General features: G+C 44.3%; 3 protein-coding genes across 5 annotated transcripts; 2 read left to right on the forward strand and 1 right to left on the reverse strand.

Annotated features, from left to right (window-relative positions):
* Positions 1–211: 211 nt before the first annotated feature.
* ythdf3 (YTH N6-methyladenosine RNA binding protein F3) lies at positions 212–5,892 on the reverse strand. Of its 3 annotated transcripts, none has more exons than XM_029147137.3 (5): positions 5,306–5,890; positions 4,860–4,884; positions 4,498–4,577; positions 2,618–4,330; positions 212–1,192 (listed from the first exon to the last, which is right to left on the reverse strand). In XM_029147137.3, the coding sequence occupies exons 1-5, from the start codon at positions 5,327–5,329 to the stop codon at positions 1,169–1,171; spliced, it is 1,866 nt and encodes a 621-aa protein (XP_029002970.1). In that variant the 5' UTR covers positions 5,330–5,890; the 3' UTR covers positions 212–1,168. The 3 variants fall into 3 exon arrangements, with proteins under 3 accessions (XP_029002970.1, XP_029002969.1, XP_029002968.1); XM_029147136.3 differs by lacking the exon at positions 212–1,192 and having other exon boundaries at positions 1,286–4,330; positions 5,306–5,532; positions 5,632–5,892; XM_029147135.3 differs by lacking the exon at positions 212–1,192 and having other exon boundaries at positions 1,286–4,330; positions 5,306–5,892.
* Positions 5,893–6,437: 545 nt separating this feature from the next.
* On the forward strand, positions 6,438–9,710 carry abhd10b (abhydrolase domain containing 10, depalmitoylase b). Its single transcript, XM_029147139.2, has 5 exons — positions 6,438–6,597; positions 6,916–7,111; positions 7,797–7,908; positions 8,766–8,903; positions 8,986–9,710. Exons 1-5 carry the CDS (start codon positions 6,504–6,506, stop codon positions 9,325–9,327), a joined length of 882 nt encoding a protein of 293 aa, XP_029002972.1. The 5' UTR covers positions 6,438–6,503; the 3' UTR covers positions 9,328–9,710.
* Positions 9,711–10,623: 913 nt separating this feature from the next.
* Positions 10,624–13,729, forward strand: tagln3b (transgelin 3b). The gene is made up of 5 exons (XM_029147140.3): positions 10,624–10,784; positions 11,507–11,716; positions 12,220–12,394; positions 12,547–12,649; positions 12,741–13,729. The coding sequence occupies exons 2-5, from the start codon at positions 11,537–11,539 to the stop codon at positions 12,880–12,882; spliced, it is 600 nt and encodes a 199-aa protein (XP_029002973.1). The 5' UTR covers positions 10,624–10,784; positions 11,507–11,536; the 3' UTR covers positions 12,883–13,729.
* The last annotated feature ends 95 nt before the right edge of the window (positions 13,730–13,824 follow it).

Genomic DNA, 13,824 nt, shown 5'->3' on the forward strand with positions numbered 1-13,824 from the left:
TGTTATACTCTAGAGCAACATAAATATGTTCATGCTTATAGTTGCTGCTGTTTACTTCACTTGTAATGTACTAACCAAGCTGCTTTAGGCTGTAAAACCTGCCTCCATAATCAGACAGAGAGATGATAGAATGCAAAGCAGATGTGGCGTTGCATAGTATATGTAGTAAGGAGTATCTGCTTATGCTAAAGGAAGTAAAAACTCAACAACATTTGAGCTAAACATGGGTATTTTTTATTTAGCTAGTGAGTTACTTAGAGGAGAAAACTGTCACATCCTTGCAGTTGATGTCTTGCCGTTTGGGGGGAATCCCAGTCAGGCCAAGCAGAGAGGGTGTTGTGGGGGGTGGGCTTCTCCCAAAAGCGCTAAGGACAGGGTCTGACTGAGCCTGAGGTACCAACCTCATACTGTAGCAAGACCACACACAAGATCCAAGTAGACCCCCACTAGTTCTACCAGAGCAGCAGGTTTCTCCCCAAACAAATGCACTTCAGAATGACAGAACCACAAGAGAGGAGGAAAACATACATGTGCACTAGCGGGCACTCGCCAGACTCCTGCAGCTGTAATCTTTTGGTACACAGAAAGAAGGGGAACAGGTAGAGGGAGGATACATCCAATGATTGGCATGATGGCATGGCTGTCTCCCAATTATTTCCTCCTACCTGTCAGTCATCTGCAGCCTCTGTCTGAAGAGGATCAGATGGCTGAATACAGATTCAAGTACAAGACTGATTCGTACATTTCACCTTTAATTCTCTTCAGGAGCGGATGAGGCTCAGCGAATTCCCAAACATTTGAGGCATTAAAAAGTTACAAATAAGCCCAGTGAAATCTTCTGACTACCGTGGTTAGTCAGTTAGTTGCTCACAAACAAAATCAAAACAGAAGAAAACAGTTAGAGAGTTAAGGGTGTTGGTTGGGGGTTGCTCGGAGGGACTGAAAGTGCTTTAGAGAGTTTTTAAAGTGGGTTACGTCGCTTTTCTTGTGAGTCAGGAACACAGGGTTTGATGGTTACAGATGAGTCTACTGTCATGTTCAAGTGTTCAGATACATTGTCATCTTCCGCCAAAGATTGCGAGAGCCTTTCCTCCTTGTGGTTAGGCAATTTTTATTTAAGGTCCTACATCATTAGTGTTGCGGTTCTAGCAGAGCGCTCACTTGAAGGCTACTGTTTATTTCTATTACGTTCCTGAAAGACAAAAAAAAAACACAAAGAGATCATCAGTGCATGGTATTGGGTCTCTGCTGGATGTGGAACTCAGAAATAAACAGGACAAGACTGTACCTTCAATATTTTTATTCATATTTTATCTAATTTGTACAAATAAAACCTATCTGGTTAAACATTACATCAGAGTGACACGTCCAATGTTCCTCAAGCATCACACAATGTGAGGCGCTAATCTTTCCATATTAATGATTAGTTGTATTAATAACATCCTGCATCAACATTTGGATCCAAGGTTATCTTAAAAACAAGGCGCTACAGTGCAGGCAACCGCGCTGCTTTGACACCTCTCCAACTTAGGTGAGGACAGGCCAAACAACAGAAAACAATTAACCTTGTCAGGGCAAGGAGGGTGAGGCCTCCATCCGGCCGATCCTGTCATGTAAGGGGTCATGGCTACAAAAACAACACGGCGCGAGGGCTGCGCGGCACAGGATGAAACAGGCTTTCAACTGACAGGTTGTTTTCAGAAGCCTGAAAACACTGACTTGAAATATTTATGAGAAAGTAATCCAGCGCATATTAACAAGGTCAGCAGTGAGGAGTCAATATAGCATCATTGGAGCATCGACAGTGGAGGAGCAGGAGAAAAGGAGGGAGTCGTGGGGGGGGGGTCTACATTCAGCGAGATTAGCATACGGTTGAATCTGAGAACGGGTGCAGCAGAAAGCTACAGATGAAATGAGGCGATTCTGCCACAGCAACAGTTTTCACTACTTAGACTAACACATGTGAAGCACCGCTCTTATTACCACTGCAACATTCAAACACTCATGTTTTAGTTTACCTCATGAGGGCACGGGCTTTTCAGAGATATGTGCACAGACAATGTAATCCTCACCTTTTTATTTTTTAAATCTTGACATTTGCCAGGATGCATTTAAGAAATAAACCATTTAGACCATTGGAGGCGAACGGTGCCAGCTCTGAGGCACGCTGCAGCCAGTCTGCACGCCGAGGGCTTACATTAAAGACTAATAAAGCATGAGGAGCCTGTGGAGAGGAGAGAGGCCTGGCATTCAAAGGGAGATCAGAGACTACATCTGCCTTTGTCTGAGGGAAGGAATGCCTGGAATGTGGGCTATTTCAGGAAAGCTCCATGCATGTATCTCCACTTGGGCAGATCAACACACACTCGACGGCAGAAGATGGCTGATGAAGAACCGGGGCTTCCTGAAACCGCCTCGAGTAATGGTGGCCTATCAATCTGGCCCGTCTCGCCAGACAGGATGTTAAAAAAAAACCTCTGTCTCACAGCAGGTGGAGCGAGATCGGGTGATTACACTCTGGCTCCAGCCCAGACAGCGAAGGTTAGCCTCCCTAATAACATGTAAGTGTGTCATGCACATCAGCACAGAAGGCGCTCTTTAAATGCATTTGTCTCACCTTCCTCAGAGCCTCCTCCTCTTCCTGACGTTTCTCGTAATGTGCAAAGTCATCAAAGATTGAGGTGGTATGCTTGTAAGTGGCGATAATTTTAAGCACTTGTTTGGCCTTCTCCAGAGGCACTTCCTGAGTGTCCCTGGAGTTGGTCACCGGCTTGTTGTCATTGTTCTCCAGCCGGATGTGTCGCAGCTGGTTGTTGGGCACATCTTTGATGAAAACCCACTTCACCTCAAACTTGCCCTTCCACTTGTCCTGAGACCAGACGCCTGCATAGGCATTGTAGTCCACCGGTGAGCGCATTTCGGCCACGCCACAGAAGTGCCCGCTGCCGTTGACGCTGAACAGCAGGTAGAGCGGCCCCTTGTTGACCAGCGTGCGGTAGGCGCCGTCCAGACGCTTGTTGCCATGTTCTGTGCTGCACCAGATAGAATACTTGATCGATCGGTGGATGTCGTCTTCCGAATAGCTCTTGATAATGAAAACGCGTCCATTTTTCAAGTTCCAGTCAAAGTCTTTGGGGTTGTAGTTGTTGAGCGCGCGCAGTTTCTCCAGAACTGGGTGCACTTCTCCAGAGCAGGGGGAGGCACTAAGCGGGAGTCCCCCTCCCAGACCAAAGCCCTCGCCGCGGTTCCTGGGAGCCACCCAACGGTTGGGAGGCGGGCCGGGCTGCTGATGGAGGGGCTGTGGGGGGCCGGGTTGAGAGGAGAGGTGCAGATGCGGGGGGCCCGGGGGCAGAGTCTGAGGGTGAGGGTGAGTGTGAGGGTGAGGGTGCTGGGGAGACTGCAGAGACTGAAGCTGGAAGGGTTGGTGTTGGTGTTGGTGTTGGTGTTGGTGCTGGTGCTGGGGCGGGTGTTGGTGTTGGTGTTGGTGTTGGGGCTGTGGAGGCAAAGGGTTCTGCAGTAAGGGCTGGGGCTGAGCAAGGAGGGGCTGCTGCACCAGAGGCTGTGGGGGCATCATAGTCTGAGCTAATGGGGGCTTGTTCAGAGGGCCCTTATCGTCCCAAGTTCCAATGTTCATATTGTGCTTTATGGGGGGTGGGGGTATGGTATTGCCTACCCCCATCACCATGTTGGCTTTGGGTTTGACCTTAGGCTGTGGCTTGGCTGGCTTCTTGGCAATGGCTGCCCAGGAGGCGGTTTTAGGTGTGGATGAGCTGACAGATGGAGGAAGGTTATTGGCTGCCATACTGCTCATTGCTCCTGTGCCTCCTAAGGGTGAGCCTACAGTTTTGGTGACAGCCGCCACCATATCGGTACCCAGTTTTAACCCTGTCATTCCCTGCTCAATACTGTTCAGCACTGGCACCTTGGAGAGCTGGGTGTCGCTTCCAAAACCTGCTTGTCCGTCCGTGATGGCTCGACCCAGGGAGCTGGGGGCGTACCCATAGCTGTTGCTGTAGACTGAGCTCTGTGTGGACTGTCCCTGAGAAACACTGGTGCCCCAGGTGGAGAAGTCCGCATTACCAGGGAAAAAGTTGAAGCCATGTTGGCTGAGGAAAGGGGGGGTGTTCCCCAGGGCACCTGGCTGGCTGAACACACCGTCAGGGATGAAGTGTGGCTCGCCATTGCTCATCTGTCCGTAGGTAGTTAGATAGGGCATAGGAGGGTCTCCTGCTGTGGACCAAGCAGCCTCTCCCAGAGAGTAGGGGAAGCCAATAGATGGGGCATAGTAGCTGGGCATGTAGGGGTCAGACATTGGTGGATAGCTGTTACTCTGTAAAACAAATTGACAAGGAGTTACTCTGTTATACAGAATCAGAGCATCTGAAATATTCAGAAACTAACCCAAAAATCTCCACTAAATTCATATACACCCATATAGTCATAGTATAAGCTCATAACAATAATAGACCATCTAAACAGCTTAGGATATATGATTACCTGATTTGTCTGGCCGCTTAGATAAGGCTCAAAATCATCATCATTCACGCCATCTTTCTGATGCATTGATCCGTTTTGCACTAAAAGAGAGAGACCATTAAATCGAGTCAGGGATTGATATTTCATCCCACTACTGGTGTAGTCAAATGTAAAAACCTGACAGGATCACAGTGTAATTTAACATGAAAATCAAATCCATCAAATCAAAAATAAGGATAAACAGCAATGCTAATTTTAAAGATGCAGACTAGTTTCCAAACACTATCTCAGAGCATGTTAGCCAGTTCAGATCAAAACACACAAATACATTATATAAAAGCAGACTTCGCCACTTAATATATGTATAGTGGTCTCAACCGTACCTTTATTTCCTTGTCCTTTGGGTCTCTGAAATGATGTGCAGCAGAGGAAATAAAGAGATGAGACTTTGATCATATCACGACAGGAAATAAGAGACACACAGACCAGGCTGGATCCCACACGGTTAGCTAAACCTAAAGGCTGACTGTAAAGTAGTGACCTCAGGCTAAGCCCTCAGCCCGGATGTTAACATTTACACGTTGCTTCGCGTTATTGACCGGATGTCAAACGCTCTGACATCCAGCAAACGCTGCCGCATCGGCAGTCGGCTACAGCTAAGAGTTGGTTGGCGACACCGGCGGCCTACATCACAGCTACTAGCTATCACATATCACAGAGTTTTAGCCTGTTTGATCGCACGCGCCGAGCAGAATCTAACTGTTGGCGACAAAGTTTCGTGTCGCCGCACGGATATTTTGTAGCGCCGTTCAGCTCCTAACACACGAACCTGATCGACTGTGGTCGCAGACATCCTCCAGGAGCCGACACTGATCGCTGTTTGTGAGACTGTCCACGACTTCCCCCCTGCCTCTCTCTGCACTTCGGCGCTTTCCTGGCTCGTCTCTCGGGTTGTCCAATCACTCTGTTAAGGTTACAAGGCGACGTTTTTCCCTCTGCGGTCGCTTCTTGACGACGATCCGGACCTTCTGGTTGCTACAAACGGCGACTTTGTGTCTACGGAGAAGGTGTCAGTGGCTGTGTGCGATTCTGCCACAGATGTTTTTTTATCAGTCAATCTGAAAGTGACTAGCGTCTTACTGGAATATCCCTTACCATATTCCACAATGGCGGATAGGCTTTTTACTCCCGCTTCCGTTCCGTTCTGCTGCTCCGTGACCTTCCGCCTGTGACGCTCTGAGTCATGTTACAAACTAACATTTCACATGACGGCCACAAACATGACTTCCACGCTCCTTTCATTTTAGCCTCTATCCACGAAAGATTTTCTCCTGTTTTACTGACCTCGCGTCACCTCAGCGAACAATAAATATAAAGAATACCAGCCACTGCAATGTCTCTAAAACATAGTAATGGTTAGAACGCTTTTATACTCATACCGCAATGTAAATATATTATGAAATAAATGTCTTACGTGTTATAGGCTACTACTACCGATATTGTGCATTTTCTATTTTTTGATTGTGTCACTCATTTTTTAATCACCAAAATGGGCACATAAATATATGTGCTATCAAAGCAAGATCTATGATGCATTTTACATAAATCTACTTATGTAAAATGCATCATAGATATATGTATAATTTTATTTAGATCGGTTGCTAGTTTTTCATTGTATGTACATTGTGCGTGCAATTTATTCAACGTAACTAGCGCGTGTTATATTTATTATTAAAGGTGTCACAAAAATAAAAGTACAAAAATATTCACCGGCATTCATGGGTTGCATAATTGACATAAAAGGCAAAAGTTAACGTTGTAAGAAATCTAAAAATATGTCATAACCACCAAATGGACAAAACAACACAAAATGGATAGAAAGGACAAAAGACCAACACTAATGCGTTCTACATTTTAATATTGCACGTTTTCCCTTTGACTTGTTATATAAACCTTAAGGCTTGTTATGCTAATCGAGAACGCGTCCTTATACTCTCGCGAGACTTCCCCGATGGTCGCGTAGCAGTATGGCAGCCGCGGCGCTGAGGTCCTGTCGCAGAGGACTTTCCCAGATTTTAAGTAATGGAGGGCTCGCAGCTTTGTCGTCGAAGCGGTTACAAGGTCAGTTTTTGTCTTCGCTCTTGGCATAATTAATTTTGCAAGAATTGCTTTTCCATAGGGGCGTTTAAACGAAGGAGGGGGTGTGGCACGCACAGACTTTGTGGTCCTAAAAATGTGCAATGTTTGCGCCTGAGACAGCGCATCAAAACATTAATTAGCTTGATTTATAAGTTTATTAAACACACAATTCCTAATATTTCGACATTGGCCATTACAAGTTTGGCGAATTTTTTTTCTGTTTGTACTTTTGAATGATGTACAGAACGCGTGCGCACATTTGCATGACACGTTTTCCCAATGCTTTTACACGACTTCTAGTTCAACCAGGAGAGACAAGACACAAGTCCACGGTTCAATATGCTTCTCGACCAGAACTTCCAAAGCTGGCCTACAGGAGAGTGAAGGGGAAGAGCCCAGGTGTGCTCTTCCTCCCAGGATATGGCTCTAACATGAATGGACAGAAGGCAGAGGCCTTGGAAGAGTTCTGTAAGTCCCTAGGCCACTCATACCTCAGGTAAGATAAGCAGACCACACTTTGTTTATGTAGTATTTATTACGCTGCAAAACAACTACAGCATGATGTTCAGTATCTATATTTTAGGGATATTAATCAGCAATTAACAAAGTGCAGACATTTGTACTTATCAAAGTAAAAGCAGGAAAGAAACCAATATGTTTACTAATATTTCCGCTCTCTTGTTGACAATCATGGCTGAAATCGACAGACGCCTACTTAGCTTTAGCTTCCCAGCAGGAACAGACTAAGCACAATCCGCTTGCTGTTCACTGTAACCAGAGGGATCTACTTAACAAACCCACACTGAGAGGTCAGATCATTGTGCGGAGTATATTTGTCTGCCCCCCGGATGCAAGCTACAAGATCCGTTTGTGTGAGAGATTAACCGGTTAATCGTCTTGACTCAGCCACAGTCCTGTGAATTCTAAGTCCCCTTAACGGTACGGTAGTTATTACCGTCACAGTGTACACAAGTGTTGGTACCCAAAAATGCTCACACAGTCAGGTATTCTGTCTAAGCCTTTATTTGCGTTATAGTAAAATAAATTCTACAAAGAAATGGACACCAAAATATATTATGTACTTAAACTGTCTAGAAGAGGGAGTTAAATCCAATCTTTTCTGTGGCCCTATCATGGCTTGTATCTACCGCTCATGGCCATGGACTTTTCTGTTATTCCAGGTTTGACTACACAGGACACGGGGCCTCAGAGGGGGTGTTATCAGAAGGAACCATTGGTACATGGAAAAAAGATGTCCTTTATGTGTTGGACGAGTTAGCAGAGGGTCCACAGGTAAATAAGTTTGGAGGTCACGCGTTCAGTAAACCATCCAGTTAATAACAGGGTAGGAAAAACACAATGTATAGATTTTATTATGTTAGTCTATTTGTCCTGAAATGTTATATTTTGCAAGCTTTTTTTTAAATATTTATTAAATTCAAAAGTTGAACATTTTGGGCTGTAGTTGAAATACATGTGAACAACTCAGATTAATTGAATTTACTTAACAAACTTCTATTCATTTATGTTTTTAAAGGATATTACCAATTAATCATACAGAATTCTGCAGTGTATTAAAATGGATTATTTTTAATTCTAATGTTCCACTATGATGAAAGTTTAAGTCTGAGGTTTGCCTGTTACTGTATTCCATGTGTATAACAGGTTTATCTTAAAGAAAGTTACATTTCCTGTACTGATGAAAACCCTCTGTTTCAATTAAACACAATGATCATTCTGCAGAACACTGGCAAAGCAAAGCAATGACCACTCCAACTCTTAATGTCAAGAGGTGCAGTATTTTGCAAAAACTCAAAAGGATTCTGGCTAGACAGGGGAAATTCTGAGGGTCTGACAATCGGCATGAATGGATATATAAAATATTGTAGTGGAAAATGCATAATTTGATTCCAGAACTGGGGTGAAACCCCTTTCTGCCTTTATTCAGCTACTCTGACATTCAATACTGTCTGCTTTGTCTCCAGAAGGTGGCGCTATGCTACCATATTTAGCTTCCAATGTTAATTTGTCTTGTTGTCATTACCATGTATTTATACCATGTATAAAAATCTTTTTCTTTGGATGCTTTATTAATCAGTTTAAGATCTAAATGATAGATTTACAGTCTATAATATTTTGCTGTCTTCTAGATACTGGTTGGCTCTAGTATAGGTGGCTGGCTCATGCTGCTCGCAGCCATTGCAAGACCAGAGAAGACTGCTGCACTAGTGGGCATCTCCACAGCCGCTGATCACCTTGTCACATCGTTTAACTCACTTCCTCTTCAGGTTCAAACATTAAATATTAATTTATATATTATCACACAACTAAGATGTTTTTTTTTCCTAAATTTGTCTTTTATGATTTTAGGAACGTAAAGAGTTTGAGGACAAGGGGGAGTGGACAATACCCACCAAACACTCAGAGGAGGGTTTTTACAAGTTTAGCATGGACTTTCTCCACGAGGCAGAAAATCACTGTGTGCTCCAGAGCCCCATCCCCATTACTTGTCCTGTACGGCTCATCCATGGGCTCAAGGATGAGGACGTCCCCTGGCACATCTCCATGCAGGTTGCAGAGCGTGTCCTCAGTCCTGACGTAGATGTCATCCTTCGGCGACATGGCCAGCATCGTATGTCTGAGAAGGATGACATCAAGCTCATGGTCTACACAGTTGATGATCTCATAGACAAGTTGACAACTTTGGTTTGAACGGGGGGTGGGAAGCTGCTGTAAGAAGTGGACAGTGATTACTGAAAAGCCAACCCTCGGTAGCATTACCAAACAATGGCATGTTCCTCTGCCAAATATTTTATCTGTCTGCATTTTTCCGTGCATCATGTCACAACATGTTGTCCCTGTACAGCTCTAAATAAGAGCTCTCCTGCCAGAGGCTCTCTTATATTTTCAGGTTGCATTTATGTGTTCCAAAATTGTTATGGAGTGTCGTTGGTCAACCATTATTAGCTCTACCACTGCTGCTGTTTATGCCTCTCTCACTGTTATTTCCCCTCTTCATTTAGTCTGTCAGATTTCCTGTGCCTTTTTTATTCAATATTTAACCTTTTTGGCCAATAAAACCTCTGCACACGCGAGTGCAGGTCTCTGTTTCTTACCACAAGCAACACAACATAATCAGAAGTAACTTGCCAAGTAATTAAGGGTTGAGTGATAGAAGCATGTTTTTTTATTTTGCATTGTGTTATGTTTCCTCATACTCTCACAGCCGCTGGACTGTTGATTATTAACATGTAATTGGCTACTAGCTGTACAATGCCCAATGGAGTGAGACCAACCACTTAACACTGTCAGATCTGTTTAACTGCAGCTGTGACCTTTACTCATGCTTGAACTATCCAGTCCTGCATTTCGGCCACAAAGTGGAAGTGAGTGATGGATTTGTGGGAGCATAAAGTATGACAAGTACCATGCATGCAGAAGAGATGGTGAGGAAAGGCCTTGCGAAGGGTGGGCCCCGTTTTCTAGTTTTAGGTATCATCTGTTTACCAGGAAATGCTTCAGGCTGTTTACTATCAGGCAATATACTGTACCCACTCTAATCAGCACAGCACTCTGCTAACAGCACTCTGCTCTGAACATTTATCCACCACAAAAACTCTTAATTCGTTTAGCAGAGCGCAATGGTTCTAATTAGTTGAGCTACGAAGCAGATGATGTAAGAACAAATAAATCTTGGTGTCAGGCCAGAGATGTTGAGGACTGGTATCGCACAAGCAGCACAGGCAAACACTGCACAGCATGAGAGGAAATGTGTCAAGTACCGATTTCAGGTGTTTCCTAATTGTCAGAATATTTTACCTCATTGTTTATTTTGCAGCTTGTTATATTTGTATATTACTAATACAACATCCAGTTTTGTGATACCACTTCTGTATGTACAGTGACCTTTACCAGTCGTCAGATACTGTTTAGGTTCTACTTTCCTTTCCCTGCCCATCATGCCTGTTGAGGAAATCTCCCCGTACCCCTCCCGGGGGAGCTGCCGTATAAAGCGAGTGACTCGCCCCTCCCGGACAAAGTGAGCTCCAGTCTGGCCCGACGCCCCGGTGCTGCGCTTCATGGATGCTTCAGCAGTTCGGCATCCTCAGCCCAGCTCAGCGGAATTAACACTGTGCCACGGGACGGACCTGACCGCTCTCTGCTGCTCAGTAAGTGCGCTTCGTCCCTTAGAATAAAACTGCCTTTATGCGGCTTGTAACTCGCTTATAATGTTTCTGCAGCCGAAGCCGTGTCGCAGTTACAGTGCGAGCTTTGCGCAGTTGCCTTTGGGGTTTTTAAAATGTTAACAAGCTGCAGAGTGTGTGGCAATGTGGCGTCAAAGCGCTGGATGGCGGGACTTTATTTGAATTAAGTGAATTTAAGTTGCAGAATTGCGCCCTGCAAGATGCACAGTGAAGACAATGGACTGGAAAAATAACACAAACCTGCGGCAAGAATCTGACGTAATTAAAATATATCGCAGGCTAAATATAGACAGGGCGCTGTGGAGCCGAAGCCCATGTGGTGAATGAGTACTCGGTATTTCGTTTGCGTCATGATGGCAGCCTCCTGGAGGTCATACTTGGACCATCGTCTTCTACAGCGCATCTCTGCACTCAGCGTGCCGGAAGCAGGCTTGATTGTTACCATAGTGACAACGGGGCTGGTCCCTGTGCAGGACAGCTGCCATGGACCACACCCATCCTGCTCCAGCCTCCAGAGAAGCGCCTGGCTGCGCTGTGTGAGAGGGGAAATGCTATCCTCTTTTTCTAGTCAGGTTGAAAGTCCCACTGTATCATAATTAGTCATCAAAGTATTATTTTGCAGCTGTTTAGGAATAACGTTATTTCAGTATCATTTTTGTTCCTGTTAATGTTATTTAACAACACAGACTATAGGCTAGAGTGATACAGGAGCTGCCATGGCGAACAGAGGGCCCAGCTACGGACTAAGCCGAGAGGTGCAGGAGAAGATCGAGCAGAAGTATGACCCAGACCTGGAGCAAAGGCTGGTGGACTGGATAGTTGCACAGTGTGGAGGAAATCTAGAGAAGCCGCAGCCAGGCAAGCAGAACTTCCAGAAATGGCTGATGGATGGAACGGTGAGTGGCCGCAGTACTGAAAATAGAAGTCACCCATGAATTATTTAAGCCACACCATAACATATTTATTGGCCCTGTCACATTTAAAGCAATGTATAAACGACATTAAATGTATATCATTAGTTATTTATGAATGTGATACATTCTATTGCTACAGATAAAGAAGTTAAATTTCAATGAACCCATAATAAAATAGCCTTTTAAAAATTAATGAAAAATCAATAACCTATTAAGATATTATGTCAGAAGGTGACAATCGCTCACAAGGCACTTTAGCTTTTGATGAAAACTACTCCTTCTTGCAGTGCTTATCACTGAAAGACCTAATTAACCTTGAGTTGTAAAATGCACCCTGCAAAGTGTCCTCATGTCGATCTGCTTGACACTGATGCTGACTTTAATGTAAAAAAACAAGGCGTCAGATAGAGTATGGAATCAGACAAGACCAGCATTGTACGAAATTACAAAAACTTAAAATGTGTTTCTGACCTTCTCTGTCCCAGGTCCTTTGTAGACTCATCAACAGTCTTTATCCAAGAGGAAAGGAACCCATCAAGAAAATTCCTGAAACACAGATGGCTTTCAAGCAAATGGAAAAGATCTCCCAGTTCCTCCAAGCAGCAGAGGCCTATGGGGTGACAACCACTGACATCTTCCAAACTGTGGACCTCTGGGAAGGTAACAACACGGTATCTCATAAATCAAGATGGGGCTTATTGTTCATTGTTAGTGTTTAGTTTTTTGCCTAGATTCAAATACTGGTATGTTAATTCATGTTTAGTTTTACAAGAAGTGGTCTTAATACAATAATGATGTTCTTTTGGCAACAGGGAAGGACTTGGCAGCAGTCCAAAGGACCCTAATGGCTCTGGGGAGCGTAGCCATAACTAAGGACGACGGTCATTACAAAGGAGACCACGACTGGTTCCACAGGTAAATGGAGGAAGCGGCAGCGTCCTGTTCTTCCTCACTGTATTTGTCTCGTTTTTCCTCCTCCTTACTCATGAACTCCGTACGTTTGTAGGAAAGCCCAGGGCTATCGACGAGAGTTCACCGAGGAGCAGCTGCGCCAAGGCCAGAGCCTGATCGGCTTGCAAATGGGCAGCAACCGTGGGGCTTCTCAGGCTGGTATGACGGGCTACGGAATGCACCGTCAGATCATGTAAACGCTGTACTACTCTAACCACACCTCCAGACCTTATTTTCTACTAATACAGTACCACAGACATGTAGCCCCCCAAACCCTGCGACCCTTTGTGGAACCTGCTTAACCTCACTGCCCCTGGAACAGCTGCTTTTCCCAGACAGTGTTAAAAATGATGTCAGATGCTGTTAGTCTCCATCTTTAAGCTCTCTTCCTCATCATCTCCTTTTATTAATGCTGTTCCCCTCTTGGCTATGTTCATTCTTTTTCTTTTTTTTTAGTTTTTATTAAATATATACACAGTGGAGTTAAAGTGGAGCTAAAGGTTCATCATTGTCACCTCAGTCTGACAGAGTCTTACATAAATAACGGGTAGAGCATGTTGTATGCTATTTATTTGTATGAATGCATTCTGTTGTTAATATTTAGCATCGATGAAAGGCACTGTTACTGTGTAATTGTTTAGCCTTAAGCCTGATGGAAGCTCGGTGGCTGATGTCTCTGCTGTCTGGTCTGAAAACGTGTTGCAGCATCATCTGTAACACTGTCATCAGTCCTTGTTGTGCCTAGTTCTGAGACTGCACGGAGATTGATAGTGAACTGTTGGCCTCAAAGTATAAATGACCTTTATTCCTTCAGAGCCACGTCCTTGTTATTTAGATCTTAACATGTGCATTTTTTGTGTTGCCCAAGAAAATTAAATGTGCAGTAGCCAATGTACTGTATGAGGAAATATTTCTGGTGCCAGGTACAAACATTGCTTGAATGTTTACTTTCATGTGTTGTCATGTTCATATTTTATTTAAATTTCTAACTGGAGGCTTGTAAGAAGAATTATTGAAAAAAATAAATGTATGTATGTTACCATATGTGGTGTCTGTGTAACAGGAGTTGGAAACCTGGGCTCAGGTGTTCTGTTTTGCTTCTACATTTTCATCGTCTATCTTCTCCCTTGAGGCCACTC

Source organism: Betta splendens, chromosome 4 (assembly GCF_900634795.4).
Source record: "Betta splendens chromosome 4, fBetSpl5.4, whole genome shotgun sequence".
In the NCBI taxonomy this organism is placed as follows: Eukaryota; Metazoa; Chordata; class Actinopteri; order Anabantiformes; family Osphronemidae; genus Betta; species Betta splendens.

Excerpts from the sequence above, each read along its gene's own strand:
- tagln3b (XM_029147140.3), top strand. The coding sequence starts at position 11,537 with ATGGCGAACAGAGGGCCCAGCTACGGACTAAGCCGAGAGGTGCAGGAG. Across the intron at positions 11,717-12,219 it reads AATGGCTGATGGATGGAACG|GTCCTTTGTAGACTCATCAA; the intron begins GTGAGTGGCCGC and ends TCTCTGTCCCAG. Across the intron at positions 12,395-12,546 it reads AACTGTGGACCTCTGGGAAG|GGAAGGACTTGGCAGCAGTC; the intron begins GTAACAACACGG and ends TTTTGGCAACAG.
- abhd10b (XM_029147139.2), top strand. The coding sequence starts at position 6,504 with ATGGCAGCCGCGGCGCTGAGGTCCTGTCGCAGAGGACTTTCCCAGATT. Across the intron at positions 7,909-8,765 it reads AGTTAGCAGAGGGTCCACAG|ATACTGGTTGGCTCTAGTAT; the intron begins GTAAATAAGTTT and ends GCTGTCTTCTAG. Across the intron at positions 8,904-8,985 it reads TTAACTCACTTCCTCTTCAG|GAACGTAAAGAGTTTGAGGA; the intron begins GTTCAAACATTA and ends TTATGATTTTAG.
- ythdf3 (XM_029147136.3), bottom strand. The coding sequence starts at position 5,329 with ATGTCTGCGACCACAGTCGATCAG. Across the intron at positions 4,885-5,305 it reads CTGCGACCACAGTCGATCAG|AGACCCAAAGGACAAGGAAA; the intron begins GTTCGTGTGTTA and ends ACATCATTTCAG. Across the intron at positions 4,578-4,859 it reads CAAAGGACAAGGAAATAAAG|TGCAAAACGGATCAATGCAT; the intron begins GTACGGTTGAGA and ends TCTCTCTTTTAG.